The following is a 20,244-nucleotide window of genomic DNA, read 5'->3' on the forward strand; positions in this document are numbered from 1 at the left end:
AGCACTGTAAAGTGCGCCAACTCGATATACTCGCCAATTTTTCGGGCCAACTACTACAACAACGCAAGATGTCTTCAACAGCAGGTCGCTCCTCTATTTCGATGTCGCTATCCACACCGTTCAGCGAAATACGTCCAGGAGCTAAGATATCTTTAGTCGAGGTGACGATCATGTGACCGGCCCATCCCCTGACCTGCAGTTTCCCTAAGTCTCCACCACAATGGTATATTACCCAAAATAGCTAGTGAGATAGAAAGGGGGATCGACATAGAGAGGAACTTTAATAAGGATAATACCTTGCGTCGGGGCTACAGGGCTGCTTTTCATTAAAATCTTACTGGCTTAGGAAATAAAGCAACTGAAAATCAGACCGACATCTGAAGGTATAATATAACCTATATCATAACTAAGTGAATACTTGAAATGCAGTGTCTTCCGAGAAACGTACATCGTCATCAACTTCTTACCATTCCGAAGTTTTACCCTGAAGGGCATTGCATTTATGAACGACATACACTAGTGGACAAGTCAAACAAGTTGCCGGCCATGCGGTGAGGTCACATTCGAAGTCATCACGCACGGCAAGTGCACAAGTGAGGGTTACAATCAAGATTCGTCAATGGGTATCATGCGGCTACTATCACATTTCTCTAATCGCTCCAAGCCAACTTCACAGCTGATCCAATTCATGCGCAACACCCAGTCGGCCCCGCAGCGGCGACCGACGTCCTACGCTCGTCCTTCTCTTCCCTGTCCACGGCGTCGAACGGCAATCGGACGACCATCCAATCGCAGAGAAACTTGCCCAGAATGGCGCCCAAGATGATGGAGATGAAGATGAAGCCATTGAAGGACATGACAATCAACATGAGAATGTATGCGACGCCCAGCGTGATGCCGTGGATGACCGCCCGCACCAGCTGCTGGAGCGACGTCGCGCGAAATGTGGCATAGTGGGTGCCGAGCGTGGCGGCCGGGCCGTCGCAGCAGTTTGACGGAGCCGCACCGGCGAGAGCGCCCTGCTGGATGCGCAGCTGGCGCTGGAATTTCCGGAGGAGAAAGGCATCCCATTCGGAACTCAGGCGGCGGAGGAACTCGAGGGCAACGACCAGCAGGGCGGCGCCGACGCAGCTTGCGGCGAACATGGCGTTGTTCTTGATGTGCCAGGAGCCCGCGAGGATGCACGAGTCGACGATGCGCCAGTTCCAGAGCATCTGCTGTTCGTTAGCAAAGGTCGCTGGGGAAGAGGGAGTCGTCTTCTCACCTCCATCTGGCACTCGCCGGCGCCCATGACCATGGCGGTGGAGCTGTGGTCGTGCGACATTGTAGAGGTGTACCGTGGACGGGCGGTCTGAAGTCGAGATCTTGGTTCAGCAGCGGCCTAAGGGCTCACCCGTCCCAGGGACCACGACGATATACATATCCGCAGCGGGTGCGCACGATTGCGCGCGCTGTGGATATGGCCATAGGCAGAGCCGGGCGTCCAAGACTCTGAGTGTATAGAAACAGTGGGGGAACTTGCTCAAACGCACGCGCACTTGCCGGAAAGACGCTAACGCCCGCCGAGCACCCCACTGGCCACAGCTTGGCACCGCGCACTTTGTCAGTTGCGACGCTGAAACATGCGAGCAATTATTCGGCTGCCGGCACTCTGCCTACGTTATATACCACCATGGCGCGTCGCCGCCAATCTTCGCGCAGCCATTTGATCATCCACCAAACATGGCCGACCTGAAGATCCTGACTGCCCGCCAGCACATCCAGAACCAGTCCGCCGCCTCTGTTGTCGAACCTCACTGGGGATATGCCGACCGCGTCGTGCCCTGTGTCAACGATGCGGGATCCTGCAACTATCTCGACATTGTGTATGCGGCTCACGACATGGGCATGTACTACACCGGCATCATTTGGGCGACCATCGGCGGCATCCTCATTCTCTGGGCCATCGGACGACACTTCCTACGCGCACACCCATCAGGCGTCGCACTTCCGGAGAAATCCCCAGAAGACGTGAACAAGAGACGGAATGCGATCCAACGCTTCACCACGGCTGTTCCTACCTATGCGCGCCAGTACCTGCTTCCGGATGCCAGCCGGTTCATCTTCGGCCGCGTCACGCGCACCCAGGTTCTCACTCTGGTCACCCTTGTTGGCTACCTCACCATCTGGTCGTTTGTGGGCATTGGCTGGGGCACCTGGATCACGCCCGTCAAAAACAGCCCTGGCGTCTACAACACACGAAGCAGCATCGGCCCATTCGCGGATCGTGTAGGTGTTATTGCCTATGCCTTGACTCCGCTCTCCATCATGCTCTCAAGCCGCGAGTCCATCCTTTCACTCGTCACTGGCCTTCCTTACCAGAGCTTCAACTTCCTCCATCGCTGGCTCGGATACGTCATCTTTCTTCAGTCATCAATTCACACCATTGGCTGGTGCGTTGTAGAACTGCGACTGTACCAACCCCAGCCCAAAGTTGGCCTTGCCTGGATCAAACAGCTCTACATGATCTGGGGCGTAGTCGCCATGATCTTGCTCCTGTTCCTCGTCGTCCTGTCCACGCCCTGGGGAATCCGCGCGACCGGCTATGAGGCGTTCCGCAAACTGCACTATGTTCTAGCCATGGTATACATCGGCGCCTGCTGGGGACATTGGGAGCAGCTCAAGGTCTTCCTGATCCCTGGCCTGGTTGTCTGGCTCATCGACCGCGCTGTCCGCCTCGGCAGGACTGCTCTGCTACACTACAACTTCCTTCCCTCTGGCCACATGGGTTTCCGCGCGGCGCCCGCAGACATCACCTTCTTCAAGGACGAGATCAACGGCGACGTTGTTCGTCTGGACTTTGACCACCCACAAGATGCGTGGTCCGTGGGACAGCACTTCTACATCATGTTCCCCGAAGGCAGCATCTGGCAATCCCATCCTTTCACGCCGCTCAGCCTTCCCGTATTCGGCGCAGACACCCAGAAGCACTCCTACATCTTCCGCGCCAAAGGGGGCGAAACCCGCAAGATCGCCGAACTCTCTGCCAAACGCTCTGCTCGCGCCGCCGACCCGCAAGACTCCCACGAAGGCCTCATGGGTAATGCCAGGCTATCTGTAGTCCTCCAAGGCCCCTACGGCGAACAAACAATGCGCGACCTCGCCTCCGACTCCAACATCCTCTGCATCGCCGGCGGCACCGGCATAACCTACGTCCTCCCCGTCCTCCTGGACCTCGCCTCGAAGCCCCAGAATCGCGACCGCAAAATGTCCCTCGTGTGGGTCGTCCGCCACCGCGGCGACATCGACTGGGTCGCGCCTGAGCTCGCCATCCTCAAGCAGAAGTGCCGCAACCTGCGCGCTGCCATGCACATCTACGTCACGCGCGCCGCAGAAGACGCCCACCACGAGCCCGCGGTCCCTACCGTCGCCGAAAAAGCAGTCGACACGCCGTGCTCGCCAACTAAGGAAATCACGCCCGTCGCCATGGCCAAATCTTCAGCGTCGTCTGTCTCCGTTAGCTCTGCGCTCAGCGTGCACGGCGTGTCCAAATCCGAACTTAACCTCGACCACCTGCAGGCGCGGCCGGATCTCAGACTGCTGGTAGAGGAGTTCGTGTCGAGCACTGTGCGGGGCCGGACGGATGTGTTTGCTTCTGGGCCGGGGGGTCTGATCAGCGATTTGAGGAGTATCGTTGCGGGGGTTAATAGCGGGGCGGGGGTGTGGAGGGGGCGAGAGGGGGATGTTAGGCTGACGTGTGATGATCGGTTGGAGTGGTAGGGTGAGAAGTGGATGGTGTGTGCGATAGACGTTTTGATACCCCAATGCATATTTTCCAATTTTCCATTATGAAAGGGAGCTTGTGCGTGAGCTGTGTTGTGGCGGCGTGGCGAGGGTGTACGAGAGGGACGGGAGGAGAGGCGTGCGAGGGCGTTGGTCTTCGTGAAGAGCGTGGGTAGCTGTGCCAACGCAACACTGAACACTTAGCGCGAGCAGCGTGAACTCATCGCCTTAACGCGTAACGTCCCTCCATGCGCACCATAGGTTGTGAAAATCCACCCGTACCGAAAAGTAGAGGCGTGCTTTAACTTCACAGTGTACCTCGGCTTGCCATCAGCTCCAACGCAGGACTACGAATAGCTCATTGTGCAAAGCTCGTAGTTGTAGTGAAAGCCGCTTGGTGTACGTATTTGTACTTCCGCCGTATGGTTAATACACAATATATCAGAATGCGACGGTGTGCTGGAGGTGTATAACAGAGTGTATGTATCCAACGTAGTGCCAGGTTTTTCTGCGCGTGGGCGTTGCAAGCGCTGGATATGTCTCCAGGGCTGTACATGGAAAGCAGCGGAAGTTTGCGCCAGGTGCCGAGTTAGACCTTGACAAATGGTTTAGATGATTTCTTAGGGGGCGATATAGTTATGCTTGTTGCGCTGTTGGGCTTTTTGGCGGGTTCGAGGTGTAAAGGTGGGCGGGGTTATATACCATATGCTTTGATGGGCGCTAGGGTTTTGCGGTATGGCGACGACCCGGATCGCGATTTGACAGCAACGCCATGGCTGGGTTCTCGAGGGCACTGCGGTTCTGTTCTGCGCGGGACTGAGAGGTCGGCGGAGTTTTGCCAAGTATAGTCTCTCTTTTGCATTGGACGGATACTGAGATGCTGCACGTGAGCTCTTAGTGATGTTGCATCCGAGCCCGCCACTGCATGGGAAGGATGTGCGAGATGGGATTCCAGGGGGAAAATAACTCGGGGTGACGGACCAGGTCTTTGAGCCGACTCGTAGTACTAGCTTCTGGACTCTGCATGCTTGCCCGGAGTGCGTTCTCAAACTCACGCAGAATTTGAAATGCTCCTTTCGATGAGATCGACTTGTCCCCCAGCCAGATTATCGTCTTATTTTCCCGTGAGTAGGCCAATTTGGCTCGCTCAAGAATAATGTGAAGTTCTGAATAGGCTTGGGCCTCAGGATCTGAGTCGGCTATGCACAGGGCCTCCACCTCCGCCAACAGTGTACGGACCTCTAGCGGATGTCTCAAGTGTCGAAGAGCGGAATGCAGGGTAACTATGACGGGGTGAGGTTTTCCATCTAGTTCAATGACCGCAGATGCTAAAGAACCCCTGCCCTCCGGTGCCTATAACAGCGCCTCGTAATATACATTGCTGGCTTCCTGTAGAGCACCCAGCTAGAGGATGCAACTGACAGTTGAAGACTTATAATCCGATGGGTGTAAGTCAACGAGCTGAATTCCCTTCCGAATACGCGTCAAGAATTTGGGCTTGTGGCTCTCACCTGCAAGCGCTACGTTTTGCAATTCCTCCAGGACCTCTGGTCTTAAGTGATGTGGTATCTTCTGGGTGATGTAGTCCAGGAAAATGAGCCGAGTTATGATGACCAGCTCAGCGGGGTCCATTTTGGTACGATACTTTTCGCGGTGCATAACGCCTAGCAACTCAATAGTGTGCTTGACGATATCACCAAGCAGCAATTCTGCCGCTATCTAGCCTTCCGGGAAGATGGCTTGGAATTCCCCTGCTCTCCGGGCAAGTGGTCCTGAGCTCATGGGACCCGGATAGCTTATACGTGCAGTTGTCGCGGAGTACGTCGCTCTATGTTATAATACTCCTGTCAAAAATGCGGGGGAGATATCATCTGCAACTGCGCCACAGAATATGGTCGCGGCGGAGAGAAGACCAGATGAGCGAAATAAGGCTACGATTTGGAAGGCGGAGGCCTGGGGATTGTCCTTTCAGGACGAGGAACTCATGTAGCTAAAGTAGCACGAGACCAACATGAATGTTCTTCGAAACGAAGCGGAGTAGGTGTAGACAGTTCTTACGATAATCATGAGTAAAAGAGATGTGATGCGGCTGAGGCATTAGCACGGGAACTTGGCGGTGAATTCCATCCACGCTATGCTTGTTTTAGCCACGCTATACCGACTTCACGTTGTGCCTGCAGCTTACGTACACTGCCATATGCTGCGGTTGCAAGGACAAGCTAGCACAAAACGACCCCAGGCGTCGCCAGAAAGCCGTACGAGAGATTCATCTTATCTTATATTGTCCCTTTCCGCCGAAATTCACCCATCGAATTGTATTCTCCGCAAATACGGTCAGCGCACCTTTGTGGTACTCGACTGAATTCGAATAAACACCTGGGCATGACTAACCTCACCTCCATCCGATAACCCAAGCATTGCCTCCAGCAGAGACATCGTTCCTTGACCATGACCGCGCCAGCTAGACCTACCATCGTTCTTCTACAGGGTGCATTCCAGTTACCCGAGGTCTATCACGCTTTTGTCAAGCTCATCGAAGCCCACGGCTTCCCCGTGACACAAGCACCGTATCCTTCGCTCAATCAAGCAGACCTGGACTTCATCTCGAAAGACCTCAACGACGACGCCGCCTCTGCCGAAGCGTGCATCCGCACACTCGTCGAAGAAGAGGGCAAGACTGTCGTCGTAGTCATGCACTCCTACGGCGGTCTCGTCGGCGCGGAAGCCGTCTCTGAGGCGCTCACGCTGAAGCACCGCAAGGCGCGCGGCTTACCCGGTGGTGTGGCGCATTTCTTCTTCCTCGCAGCTTTTGTCATGGATAAAGGACAGTCTGTCGCGAAGACTGTGGGCCCGTCGCCTGATCACGACATCGTAGATGGGAGGTTCATAATGCGCGATCCGCTTGCAAAGATGTACAACGACGTGGCTAGGGTCGAAGCACAGTATTGGGCGGCCAGAGTCATTTCACAGAGCGCTGCGGTAATGGATACGCAGATGGAAATATGTGCGTGGAAGTATGTGCCTTCGACGTATGTGGTTTGCACGAAGGATGAGGCGGTGCGTCCAGCTGTGCAGGAGATGTTTGCGGGGCTGGCGGGGTCAGCTGTGATGAGGGTTGTGGGCGGGCACTCGGCTTTTCTGAGCAAGGCTGAGGAGGTGGTGGGGTTGGTTGGGGAGGTCGCTAGTCAGTCCTTTTAGGGAAAAGAGTTGGAAATCACACAGAGCGGTACGACTACTTAAAGGTGTCTATATAACCGAAAGCGAGGATATTTTATGTGCACGGTTTTCCTATGGTAGGATAGCATGAACGTAATTACTAGGATCTAACCGAAAGTAAGGCCGAATTGGGTTTGTATACTAATCAGTCGCATCGGATCGTGGAGGAGCCGAAAACCGAGACATGGTTCGTATGTTGCAAATTCCATAGGAATATGCAAGCTTCGGTATCACTACAATCGAGATAAACGTAGATATCGACGCCCATTTACTCATCTGTGAAAAGCTTGCGTAGGGCTCAACACTTCAGTCCCTTGCTGTCGTCTATTGCATCGCAACTTGTTTTCAATCCAACCTTTAATTGCAAAGTAGAGTGACCGCTTCCTGTAGCTACACAGCGTTAAGATCTGTCCGAATGACAGTGGCCACAAGAATCACGACGGGACTAGCGCTGTAGCGGGCTGCCATCCGTATATCACTTCTCGACCCATCACAGCCAAGTAAAGTGCGCGGCTAGCTCGCAACATACGTTTGTCTCCTATAGTTTAACACCCGGACTCGCATCGTACCTCTTCACATCCTCTCCAGGCACGCCTGGCCACCAACTCACCCGATCCTTAGCGAAAATCTCTCTCCTCGGTCTCAACTTCGTCTCCACAAGATTGAAATCATCGACGGTGCCCAGCCTCAAAATACTCAGCCCTGGAAACCTTTCAGCAACACGATACATCAACGTTCCACAGGTGCTGCAAAAATAGTTCGTCATAAGCGTATGACTGGCAATAGAAGCGCTTTGTGCAAAAGTCTTGAGGTTAGATTGACCGCGGAGATGCTTCAGGTACTTGTCGTCGACGATAAAGGCGGAGGTGAACATCGAGGCGGTAAGTTTGCGGCAGTCGGTGCAATTGCATACGAAAGAGTCTACAAGGCCGGGAGCGGTTGTTGACTGGGACGTGTTAGTGAGTCGCAGCAATAGTGGGCCACTTGAGGAAAGTATTTTGAGTAGCACTCACGAAAGCGAGTTGGACGGCGCCGCAGAAACATGTAGCTGTCGCCTCGTCTTCTTTGGACCAACCATCGGTGGCTACCCCGGCGAGCGGAATGTAAGGTTTCGATTTGTCGGAGTCTCGGACGGATGTCATCTTTTATAGATGTGTCAAACACTGAGAGGTGGATGGAGTAGACGTGTTACCGGACATGGATCAAGGGCTCGGGGGTTTTATGCTACCTTCGGCCGAAGGTATCTTGCTTACCCCTCCCGACACTAGAGGAGGCGCTAGAGCCGGCAACCTAATCTTGATGCTCGTTCGTGCTTATCCGAGGCTGTCCGTGTAACGGGCTCATGTCGGACCGCACATCTCTTCCACTTCGTGTCGATTACTCATCCACGGTTATGCCCAAGAACCATTCCGTAGTTAATGTTTCTTCCACTTCGGGTCAATCAATTATCAATGTTATGCCCACGAGTCATTCCGTCGCTATATATCATTTACTGATGCCCAGCGCTCACTCAGCGTCTAGTTTCCACTTGTACTAGGTTTTCACCCAGTTCACGCGCGCTCACAGCCAGGCCTCATAATAGCGGCCACCCACCAGCATGACTAAGCCTACTTTTGTTCTCATTCCAGGAGCATGGCACGATCCTGAGAGCATGGCCACTGTGACTTCCAAGCTGAAAGATGAAGGCTATACCATTTATGCCCGCCAGATGCCTTCTGTTGGTAATTCGACTCCGACCAAGGGTCTCTTCCGGGATATCGCAGCAGCCCATGACCTGGTGGAGGAAGCCATTGGTGAAGGAAATGATGTCGTTGTTGCTACGCACAGCTGGGGCGGCGTCGTTACAGGTAGCGCCATCGCCGGGCTAGGCAAGAAAGAGCGGATGGCCAAAGGGAAGAAAGGAGGTGTCGTCAGAACAGCTTATATGGCCGCATTCATTGTGGCTGAGGGTGTGAGCGTAATGGATGCTGTTCAGCATCGTGTTCGTCAGTGGCAAGACATGCATGTACGTTTTCTCCTTACCTATTGTTCCAATTGCTTTGGTGGTTCTTGTCTGCCGCATGTCATGGATCTTCCGCTTATTGTATCTATCAGGAGCTCTATGTTCCATTTCCAGATGCGAATATGCTGTACAACGATCTTCCAGAGGCCGAGCAGCGACACTGGAAGTCACAGCTACTGAGTCAGGACATGGTGAGCTTCCACGAAAAAACAACAGCAGCTAGCTGGAAAGGAATTCCCACGAGCTACCTACTCTGTGAGGATGACTTGGCCATACCAGCAACATTACAAGAGCACATGATTCGTGGTGTTGAGGAGACTGGTGCGGAGATTGAAGTTACACGACTCAAGTGTGGGCATAGCCCATTCCTCAGTAAGCCGGATGAGACGGTGAAATGGCTCAGAAAGGTTGCTGGAGAGGAATTGTAGGCGAGGCTATTAGTAAAGCTGTAAAACCGTACGTTAAAGCTTCAGTTAAGCTTGAACGTCGGAGGAATAATACGCGGCTATAACAAACCGTAACAAATCATGAAGAGTAGGGTCTCAATATAATATATGAATAAGCCCTTTATTATAGGAGTATTTAGAATTCTAGACAATGAGTCAATGTTGTTGATGGCATCCATAGTATTCCCTTCCTCTCCAAGCTTCTAGCTGCCGGCCTACCAGCATTTTACTCCTTCAAGCGCACTCCCCAGGTAGCACCTTGGATGCGGTGAGCATCACTAACCATACGCTGGTAATCGCGTCGTGGTGCAGCGTCTGAACGATGGCTTGGGGGCGACGAACCATTTGGCCAATGAAACCACCGGAAAGAGCTTCCAGTATCGGGCCCTGAGCACACCATTTACCCAAATAGTTCCGAAACAGGTAATACTTGCGAGCAGTGTGTAATCGCACGATTGGTTCGTTACACCATCCGCCGAGCATTCTAGGCAGCAGCAAACTCCAAACCCCATCTTTCCCACAAATGGTCTTCTTGGAATATACACATGAGACCTCGGGTAGTCAAAACATCCTAAGAGCTTCGCCACAATTCTTTCTTTTGCGTTAGCTCGAACCGAGGCTCTGCATCTATAGCTGTCGTTAGCCACAATTCAACCAGCAGCATAGCACACCCTTCAAAAAGGACATAAGGTCTGTTTCGGAACACCGTTTCGCAGTCAAGGATAATCAAAGTTTACCCTGTTCCAGAACCTTTGCACTCTTTGAAAATGTCGGCGAAACACGAATATGCCCAATCGAAAGAGCTAAATGTCTCCACGCCTATTGCTGCGCCGCAAGGCCACTACCAGGACATCTACGCTGGCAGCTCGCAAGATGATCCGCCCCTCTATACGGAGAAAAAAAGACGTCAGTCGAGATCGTATACAACAGCTTCTCGAAGAGGCACAAAAAAGATGGTAATACGATACCGATTACAGAATGCCCGCGGCTTCAGCTAGGCTTCTCCTTGACAACGCAACGAAGGCGAGACATAGTACATACATACTTTACTGCGATCAAGACGAAAGAAGACGAATTCGTTGCAGCTCTTATCGAAAATGGTTTGGTCACAGCCGAAACGACGGACCTTTACGGCCGAACGCCACTTCTGGCCGCCATAGAAGCCGGCAACGCTGGGACGGTACAGCGACTCATGGACTTCAATGCAGACGTAAACGCATATGGTATAGCATCCGGATTAATACCCGTACCGTACGAGTCGGTCATGCCGAAGAAGATCAAGATCTACCGCACACCACTGCACGTCGCCGCCGAAATGGGCAACCTGACCATCGTCAAGTTGCTAATAGAAACATACGGCGCGGACGATCGCTCATCGCACCGGATGGCGAGCTAGCGCTCCGTCTAGCATCGCGTAATGGCCATCGAGAAATCGTCGACTACCTCCCCTCACGACGAGGCGGCGGCTTCAGGAGATGGAAGACAAAGCACCAGAAAGCCGTGCGGCGCGTCAAAAAAGCGGCAGGGAAGATACGCTGGTTCTTCGAACTCGCACTATACAAGCTGCCGCTATGCTTCCTCTGGCATATCCCGAAGAACGTCATCGTCGAGCCGCTCATAAAGGAAGTGAAATGGCTTGTCAAGAATTATAAACGTCTTCCTCAGGCCATGCTCGCGTCGTTGAAGAAAATGTGGGTTAAACTGAAGAAGTTCGGCAAATATGTAGGACGAAAGCTCTGGGGGACCATCAAGGGCTTACCGAATGCCACGAAATTCGCACTTGTGTGGGTTTGGAACGGGATCAAGAGTGCCGGAGACGCGGTGCTCCATATCATTACGCGTTTCTTCGCCTTCATACATACAGCCATCACGGCCATTGCGGAGTTCTTCCGAACGATAACGCTCAAAGACATTTGGTATGGTTTTGTTGCGTTAGTAAGAGCCGTGTTCATTGAAGGCCCGAAAAAGATTTGGAAATGGTTGTGCAAATTCGGGGATATGATGGAAAAAGTGTTTGAAACGTTGTGGGGATGCACGGGGCAGGTTTTGTGGTGGATAATAGTGGGCCTGGCCACATTTGTCTGTATGGTGCCGAAGGGGATACTAGACATATTAGTAGCTATTGGAGGTTCTATCGCGAAGGGGTTTGAAGAGGTGATGATTTGGTTCAATCCGAAAAGGTAGTAAGCCGATAGCTATGGATCCCGACCCTGTTTCAAAATTTTGGTGTACCCCCACCCACCTTAGGCAGATCCTATCGGGCTGTTACATCTCATTGGGAAGTGTTATATGTATATCGAAAATGATTTTTCCCAGCCCTATGTCTTGCGTCCGCGAGCGACTCTCCTGACTCTGGCACAGGCTGAAGAAAATGTTTGCGGAACAATATCGCCAGAACAGCAGCACTTTTGACTTATGAAAGGCGCTTGCCCGGACATACTCGATCTCCATGCGACCAGGGATGTATTTCCCGTCAGTAAAGGTGCGACCCCGTTCTGACTCAAGTCTTCCGTTTGTCTGAGCACCCCTCGCAAATAGAGTAATATAGCCCTTAACATCAATGCGTCATCGATGGAACACCAGAGCGTTGCTTCATAGCGTACGTTCCAGTAAACACGCGAATCCTCTTTCCAAAGAAAAAGACAGCAATGCCCAACAAACCAAACAGCGCAGTGAGTCCTGCATACGTCCCAAACGACCCATCATACCCAGCATCATCAATAAACTTTGCGACACCATAACTAACCCCAAAGCTCACAAAACCACGGAAAGCTGTGATTACCACTAACACAGGTCCTGCGCGAGCTGGATACGAGTCAAGCAAGTACGTAATAGCCGCAATATTCGCCCCCACAAACGCAAAGTAGTACCCTGCATTGGCAAAGACGATGGCGAACCAGTGATACTTGTTTGGGTGCGCGCCTGCCTGTCCATAAATAACAGCTGCGATCACGCCAATCGTTATAGGTATCCAGAGAAGTAAAAGTCTGTTTTCAGGCTCGTGCAGGCCGCCATTGCGACGAGCGCGCCACTTGATCAGGAAGTCGGAGCCATTACCGAGCACTGGGAGCGCGACGAAAGCGACAATAATCTGACCAGCGTTCACGTAGGAGGCGGAGCTATCAGGCCAGTTGTAGGGTGGCTTGGTGACGATGTTGCCATATGTCGTACCGATAGCGATGTTTGTACCAATGGTAAGCCCGTTGAGACAAAATGCCCAGAAGACATTAGGAAAGAGTAGGATTTGAAACGTGTGGATGAAGCCATACCAGCCCTCCAGCCAATCTGCTTTATCAGCGAAGATACGCACATCAGACCAGAAAGTTCGCGGAGCATATTTTTCGAAGTCGAGCGCAGGCCTGTTCGCAAGCTTGACTGGCGGCGGTGCAGAAGCGCGGGAGCCATTGCTTTCACCTCCCTCGTCGGTAGAAAATTGGCCGTATGATTCCAACGTGCGATTGTACCTGCTTTCTGGGACCCATGGGAGCGAGAGCAGAAAGACCACGGCACAGATACCAGCGCCAACGTAGTACCAGTTTGCAGCTCCAATGGCACCTGCAATAGGCGAGGCACAAATCACGTACACAGCAGCAACGGTGGTCTGGATGGCGGATTGCCACATCAGCGATGTAGAGCGTTCGTGCATGAAGTGGATCTCCTGCACTTACTGTAAGCTAACATAAACATAGAACCTTCCAAGATACTTACCTGGATCATCATAGGAGCCAATGCCTCGCTCTGGCCGGCAGCGAGACCAAGTATCATCCTAGCACCAAGATGCCAATTGTAGTCCCGCGCACATGCAGCTAGTACAGCGCCTCCGACCAGCACAAGCAGTGATCCGAGATACACCGGGCGACGACCAATCGCTAATGCCAGTGGCATACAAACGAGATTTCCGATTCCCATGAAGACGGTCGGATATGTCATCAGAGCCGTGATATCAGTGTAATCGGCGCCGTTCGCAGCATATTCGGGAATGTAGAAGGTTAGGAGTCCACCGAAGCCCGACACAAGACCGAGACTGATGCTGGAAACTGCGAAACATCAGCGAGATGAGACTGGCTAGTTGAGACGAACTGAGCTTACAGATGGAAACAAGCGCAACGAATACAATTTTCCTCCGCTTTGACATGTTCAAGGGATCTTGCAATACCCGTCAGCATTGCGGCTGCATCTGTTGTTGAAAAGAAGCTAGCACCTCGAGGATCAGCGCTCGGCGCAGGGATTAAGAAGATGTCTTCCATATCCGTGATCATGACAGTACCCATAGCGGCGGGCTGCTGAACTGGTTTGGTCGTCATCTCTTCGTCAGAGACATGGACATGTTCAAATTTTTGAACAGTCGCCTCCAGCGGCTTGACGTCTTTGGTTATATCCATGGTGACGGTACTAGTAGCGTGTGGAAGAGGTAGGAAAGCGTATTTGAGATACAACCCGCTCGTCAACTACCCGAAGAGCAACAAGAGTTTTCACGGCCGTGTTTTGCAGAAAATGAGAGCCAGATCGCAAGGACTAATATATGGTGATAATGTGCTACTCAGCTGGTTCCATCTGCGACAATGCCGCTATATTCTACCTTGCTCCCACGAAAGCCGAGAGACGAGTGGTGCAACTCCTCAATCTCCACAACCCGCCCAGTGGGTCTTTCCCCAGATTATTGTGCGTGTGGGGAAGGCAGTGTCATTGGGCGCGATGGCGGGAAAGTGAGGGCACTTATTGACGACGTGGTAGATTGTGGGTTAGCGCGCGGGAAGTGGGCGGTACAAACTTGCGCCGATACTTCACATCCTCAAGTCTGATACCCGTGGCTTATACATGCCTACCGAGGTATTGCCGTATATAGTATTCTTAGTTCTGTTGCAATACGTCTTTCAGACCTTTTCGCATGCTGGAAAGCATGCTAGGTCATCGCACGTGCGATTGTGCGTTTAAGATACCTCAGTGGCGGATATTGAAAACTGAATTAAATTGTGCTAGATTCCGAGCTTCTTATGTCGAGATGTTAGACAATTCGCTGGAGGCTTAGTAGATCATAGTGTAGCCTAGGGCGATTCGCTGTGTAATGCGTGTTCGAAATCCTGATTTAATAGTGTATGGCCGTAGCTCATGTTGGTGCGAGAGCCGGTTCAGTACTTCCCCAGGTTTCCCCGCATCTCGGTTTCGGATCCTGCATGCATGTCCACACTTTCCGAAAACCCCTCCTCACCAGCTGCGCACTCCTTCTCCGAAATGCCAGCAGCCTCGACAGGGACGCGAAGGCGACGACGCACAAGCGGATCGTGCGCTTCGAGTGGGACTCCGTTTGAATGCCAGGTTTGCAATCGTCAGTACGATCGCGTGGACCACCTGGAACGGCATTTAGATTCACGTGAGTTCAGAATCTGATGCGTTCAGGACAGTATTCATCTCAGATAGACCGGAATGTAAGACCATTTCGATGCGAAAGCTGCCCCGCCGCTTTCAACCGCAAAGATCTACTCCTACGACATCAAATAACCCATGAAAAGAATGCTGCCCGAGGCCAAGTTGGTCCTAATCACGTTGCGGAAAGAGCCGTCAAAGCTTGCGATGCCTGCGTACTCTCCAAAGTGAAATGCGACAACTCGAGGCCTTGTCAAAGATGTATAAAGAGGGGCGTACTATGCACAACGAAGTCGGTCCAGTCGTCCATATTATCACCGGTGGCTACAAACCAAGGAGAACAGAGTTTATCTGGCTCTCACATCACACCAGAACCAGGCTCTGTAACATCAGACATTGTAGATGCCCAGGCATTACTTAGCATCTGTGACAATGCATACCAGCACAGGCAAGGAGTGCCGGCTTTTTTCGACCAGATAATGGTACCTGAGCACGCCTTCGTTGGAGCGGACCCGGCACAATTTCCCGATTTGACGATATGGCTACCGGAAACAGATTGGGCTGAAGAGATCGACCTATTCGATAATGATTTCGGACTCACAAATGGCCAGACATCTGAGGCCCAACAGATTTTGGACAACTTCTTCGCGCCTGACTCACCAAACCGTGCAGCTCCCGAACGCGAGGACGAGGCGAAGAGAAGATCTGCAATCTTTGAGCAATCACCTTGGTATGACTCAGTGTGAGATACGAGTCTAGTGCTGACGATTTTATAGGCTCTGGGTACCGACTCGCAACCAGCACGCGTTCAGTGAGCATGACGGCGTCACTATTGATGAGCAGCACGTTGACATTGCTACTTCGCCACATGAGCCATGCTCGTCCAATATCACCATCTCAGATACTCTATCTCAAGGGGCTCGTGATCGTATATTTCAGCTCGTGTCAAAGACAGCGGCCAGTCGCGTCATCATACCATCATTTCCGTCTGCGGACTGTCTCGACAAGCTGATCAAAGTTGGCATCGCAAAGAGGATGGAGACGGATGCTTGGATTCATCCGTACACGTTTGAAAGTGAAAGCACTCGATTAGAGTTCCTGGTTGGACTCATAGCTGCAGGATGCGTTTGCTTTGGTCTTCCTTCGGTCAACCGGACCGGTCTTGTACTCCAGGAAATTGTGAGCAATCCGTGAGGTGGTCTTCCACCCTGACTTGACTCATACTGACTTTACACTCGCGCGTTAGGTGAGGGTTGCGTTGCAAAATCTCGCAGAAAGAGACAACAGCGCCTTTCGCGATTTGCAGTATCTCCAAGCTTCTATGGTATGGCTAGATATAGGAGCCTTTTGTGGTTATCAACGAAAAATGGAAATTGCCGAGAGCAATCTGCTTCAGCTTGTGACGGCAATGCGACGCGCCGGAAAGTACGACAAAGTCGCGTATTCGTCCATAATACCCCTTCCAGAAGACAGTAAAGACGATAATGAGCGTAAATGGCGCCTGTGGGTCAAGCTCGAGTCTTACAAGCGGCTTGCTTGTCATCTCTTCGAGCATGACATTGATATGACCATGGTAAAGCATCGCAATCCACTGCATTCATATTCAGAGATGAGCTTTCCTCTGCCATTTTCCCGCTCATTGTGGCTCGCCCCCTCTGCAGAGGTATGGCGATCCCGGATGTTGAGCTCGGACAAGAACAACGGGCTGTCGTCGTTACGCGACTTGCTCAAAGACGAGGTTCCGCTTTCTTACCTCTCTCCGGCCGTCGACTACAATATTGCCCGGTCTGTTTATTTGCATGGGATTGCAGCGCAGATTTGGGGGCATTCACAGCAATGCGCACTCGTTGACGAAGACAGCGATCCCGCGTCGCAGCTGTGGCTGAGATCACGACACCAAAGGTTGTAAGCTATCACCATTTCCTCAGAAAATTCGTTCAACAGACTAATACCATGCAAGATATAGCCTCCTCAAGAAGCTTTCGCTTCCAGAAGACTCCCACCCGGCATATACTCGCGCCCTACATGCTTTCCTTCAGATGTACCTACACGCCTCCGTTGATACTATCACGCGCTTTGCAGGGAAATGCGGTGAAGAAGAGGCAAACCGGGCTTATACTCTCCTTCAACCTTGGAGCCAGACAAAGGACGCCCGTATTGCGATATACCATGCAGGTCAGGTGCTGCGTGCCGTGCGCCAAGTCCCCAACCATCAACTTCGCGGACAGGATGCTCTTGTAACTCATCACGCCATCATGGTGTTATGGACATACAGTATGATGATGAGCGATCGTGCGCGCAGAAGCGGTTTAAACACTCCTTTACGCGATGCTCAATCATCGATGCTCAATCATGGTTCTAAAGTCTTTCTAGATGCACTTACATCGTCCAAGTCGATCGATATTGATGCGTTTATTCAAAAAGAAGTCGGGAAGCCATGTATCACTTCTCGCGTCCACACCATGAGCAATGCCACGCGAGCGGTTGACGAAGAGATACAGTTCTGCGATCTCCAATCACCGTCGCAAATAATGAAGATCGGAGTGGAACTCCTGGATGCAAAGCATCCAGAAGTCGAGCGACGGGATAAACCACCTCTCTTGCGAGCGTTGTGTAACTTGATGGAAGGACTAGGACGTTTGCCCTGACAAAGATTCTTGAAACCTAGTATATATGTATACGCAGTCCATAGCTGCTACATTACCGCAGGCAGTATAATCCACGAAACAGTTAGAAATTGTAGTCGATTACACGACCATATATAGCTACACATCACCTATTGTGTTGACATGCGAGCGACCTCCGCCACATTCTGTCGATGCCATAATATGACCTTTTTTGCACGATATATTCCTTCTTCCACACGTTATACCTGATATTGGCCCAACTGATATGGAGCCGCCTCTTCACTAAATTGCGCATATTTTCAGGAGTATAGCCGTGATGATACGGTAATCAAAGGTAATTGATTACAAAGAGAGAGTTTCCATTTGATATCTACATCGGCACAAACGGTAAGATAATCTTGCTAGGCGTGTCAGGCCCAACATGGATGCGATGTATACCCTTGTTCTTCTCCTCTTCTGGCCGAGGTTTCGAGAACGCCGAGTACTCTGCAATACCGGGAAACGACCCACCGATTTGCACGCTGATAATCTCTCCCTCATCAAAGTCAACACCCATAGACCAGATCCCAATCTCCAACTTTACCACATGGCCCGGCTCTATCTTCTCCTCAACATCGTGCGGATGGAAGGGAAACTGCGGGTGAATGGACCTTTCCGGGTCAAACTTGCGGTGACTTGCTCGTAGCATACCGACACTTCCAGGGTGCAAGTTCAAGCTCTGTCGATCTTTCTCTGGGATCTCGTCGATGCTTTTGATGCCCGTGGGAACGGCGGAGAATGGGAAACATAAGTGCATCAAGAGTTTGCCATTCTTGTCCCGCTTTCGGAGGATGACATAGACGTTCATATCGTTATGTTCCTTGGATGACATGTATAGAACAGCTTTAGGGAGACCAATCAGGCGCGAGCGCTGTGGGAATGTGTAGGAAAATTCGGCAATCGAGGTTGTGGAAGTAGAATCGTAGGTGACGACTGCAGCCGCAGATATTGCTTTTTTCTCCAAGCCGCCCTGGGACAAGAAAAACTCGCGGTATTGAGTACCAGGGATAGGGAAGTCAGCAAACTCGATGTCGTCGATAGCTTCGCGATCGCCAAACTGCAGGGCCGTCCACCGCACTTTTGGCGTCTTATCCCAGTCGTTATCCTCGCCGCGTAAGAACCTGTCAAAATACCTGTGTAGCTCTTTGTCGGCAGATGGTACGCAGTAAAGCTCATACCACTCCTGATAGGAACTCCACCGTATCCATTTAGTGTGATGTGACAATTCCAACCATCCCCGGATAGATCCCATGGTGTGAATACTGCTGAAGTCACTACCGCTAATGAACACAGGGACCTCGATCTTGGAGATGTCCGCACGCTTGTCTTCCCAGTACACATTGGATACCGGTGATCTGCGATACATTTCCGCGAAGTCTTCAACACCCCCACCAGGATTGTTTGTCTTGATGATGTAGTGGGTTATCAAATCGAAATTCGACATGTTAAACACCCCGCCACGGACGAATTGCTCTCGATATATGTCAGCAGAGCCTTCCCAAGGAGCGATAGCTGCGAGGTGCGGTGGCCGAAGACTTGCCACATGCCATTGGATGATAGCTAGCGCCGAGTTACCTGCCATGCCAATCTTTCCATTTGACCATGGCATAGCAGCAATCGCCTCGATAACATCGTAACAGTCTTCCGCATCTTGAGATCCCATGATCGGTATTGACCCGTCCGAATTGCCCGTTCCTCGTGAATCTACCGAAACGATAGCGTAACCACGCGGACACCAAACCACGGGGTCGAGCCCCTCAAACTTCTCAAGTCCACTGAGCGCTTCCCTTGGTACGCAACAATTCCACACGCAGATGGGTAGCATATGCAATGCAGAGTACTTCTTGCCATAGCATGACCAGCTTATGACTGCTGGAAGCTTCTCGTCCTCAGGTACATCCGCGGGGCGGTAGATGTCGGCATATAAACGGCAGCCATCGCGAACCTTGATTTCGATATCGTGGTCTATGCAGATATCGGACTGAAGAGGGCGCGCATTGTACGGATTGGCGCCTTTTCGCAAAGTTTCGGTCTTGCCGGGTGTGAAGCCTTGGTAGTTATTGACGTCTTTCTCGGGCTTGGAGATAGGTTTGTAGGCGACCTGGAGGGGAATAGGCATTGCGTTATGCAGAGTGGTGTTCTTGAAGCTGCTGCGTCGGAATCCGAAACAGTATATGTTAGACGTACTAGAAAATACGACATTCACGAGATTCGAAATTTGGGTAGTACATCTTTTTAAGAAACCGAAGAAGTCCACCACTTGTTCCGAGATCAACTTCGACTCCGTTTGATCGAAGATCGTCCGGCTGTTGATTGATGTTCTTCCGGCTGTTCTGTTCTGCCCACATATTCCGATATCCGATACTCCACACGGGAAGTGGAGTGACACCATCGCCGAACCATGTGCTATAGAACATAAGAACAACGAGCACTTGTTCTTTCATTCACCTGCACCTCTTCCTTTTCACTGAAGTTCCTTACTGTCATTGTTAATTACGGTCCCCAGCCCTTCTAACAATATGACACCCCACGCAGAAGAACCTACTCCAGATACTGGTGTCGACCTTATCCAACACGACGGCACAAAGTTTGGCGACTGGCGCGACCAATTCCACCAAGAAGGATGCGCCATTGTAAAGGGCGTCATTACTCCTGAACGCGCGGAATATTACAAGCGCAAACAGATAGAATGGCTACAATCATTCAACCTAGGCTTTGATCCTGATGATGAGTCGACGTGGACAGCTGACCATCTCCCCGTCAGTTTCAAGGGTGGCATGTACTTCGC

At 51.7% G+C, this 20,244-nt stretch overlaps 7 protein-coding genes across 7 annotated transcripts; 4 read left to right on the forward strand and 3 right to left on the reverse strand.

Moving 5' to 3' along the window:
• Positions 1 to 686: 686 nt before the first annotated feature.
• N0V89_001665 (uncharacterized protein) lies at positions 687 to 1,297 on the reverse strand (the record flags this gene model as incomplete). The annotated part of the gene is made up of 2 exons (XM_056210476.1): positions 687 to 1,214; positions 1,265 to 1,297. 2 exons carry the CDS (start codon positions 1,295 to 1,297, stop codon positions 687 to 689), a joined length of 561 nt encoding a protein of 186 aa, XP_056077298.1.
• Positions 1,298 to 1,722: 425 nt separating this feature from the next.
• On the forward strand, positions 1,723 to 3,759 carry N0V89_001666 (uncharacterized protein; the record flags this gene model as incomplete). Its single annotated transcript, XM_056210477.1, has 1 exon — positions 1,723 to 3,759. One exon carries the CDS (start codon positions 1,723 to 1,725, stop codon positions 3,757 to 3,759), a length of 2,037 nt encoding a protein of 678 aa, XP_056077299.1.
• A 2,464-nt stretch (positions 3,760 to 6,223) lies between these two features.
• On the forward strand, positions 6,224 to 6,960 carry N0V89_001667 (uncharacterized protein; the record flags this gene model as incomplete). The annotated part of the gene is made up of 1 exon (XM_056210478.1): positions 6,224 to 6,960. A coding segment is annotated over one exon (737 nt), but the record flags the coding sequence as incomplete, so codon positions are not given.
• A 2,017-nt stretch (positions 6,961 to 8,977) lies between these two features.
• Positions 8,978 to 9,408, forward strand: N0V89_001668 (uncharacterized protein; the record flags this gene model as incomplete). Its single annotated transcript, XM_056210479.1, has 2 exons — positions 8,978 to 8,983; positions 9,073 to 9,408. The coding sequence occupies 2 exons, from the start codon at positions 8,978 to 8,980 to the stop codon at positions 9,406 to 9,408; spliced, it is 342 nt and encodes a 113-aa protein (XP_056077301.1).
• A 1,220-nt stretch (positions 9,409 to 10,628) lies between these two features.
• Positions 10,629 to 11,610, forward strand: N0V89_001669 (uncharacterized protein; the record flags this gene model as incomplete). Its single annotated transcript, XM_056210480.1, has 2 exons — positions 10,629 to 10,636; positions 10,776 to 11,610. The coding sequence occupies 2 exons, from the start codon at positions 10,629 to 10,631 to the stop codon at positions 11,608 to 11,610; spliced, it is 843 nt and encodes a 280-aa protein (XP_056077302.1).
• A 373-nt stretch (positions 11,611 to 11,983) lies between these two features.
• On the reverse strand, positions 11,984 to 13,143 carry N0V89_001670 (uncharacterized protein; the record flags this gene model as incomplete). The annotated part of the gene is made up of 2 exons (XM_056210481.1): positions 11,984 to 13,084; positions 13,135 to 13,143. 2 exons carry the CDS (start codon positions 13,141 to 13,143, stop codon positions 11,984 to 11,986), a joined length of 1,110 nt encoding a protein of 369 aa, XP_056077303.1.
• Positions 13,144 to 17,787: 4,644 nt separating this feature from the next.
• On the reverse strand, positions 17,788 to 19,575 carry N0V89_001671 (uncharacterized protein; the record flags this gene model as incomplete). Its single annotated transcript, XM_056210482.1, has 1 exon — positions 17,788 to 19,575. The coding sequence occupies one exon, from the start codon at positions 19,573 to 19,575 to the stop codon at positions 17,788 to 17,790; it is 1,788 nt and encodes a 595-aa protein (XP_056077304.1).
• Positions 19,576 to 20,244: the final 669 nt, after the last annotated feature.

The sequence above is a fragment of the Didymosphaeria variabile genome, assembly GCF_027946475.1.
Source record: "Didymosphaeria variabile strain IMI 356815 chromosome Unknown scaffold_1, whole genome shotgun sequence".
NCBI lineage: Eukaryota > Fungi > Ascomycota > Dothideomycetes > Pleosporales > Didymosphaeriaceae > Didymosphaeria > Didymosphaeria variabile.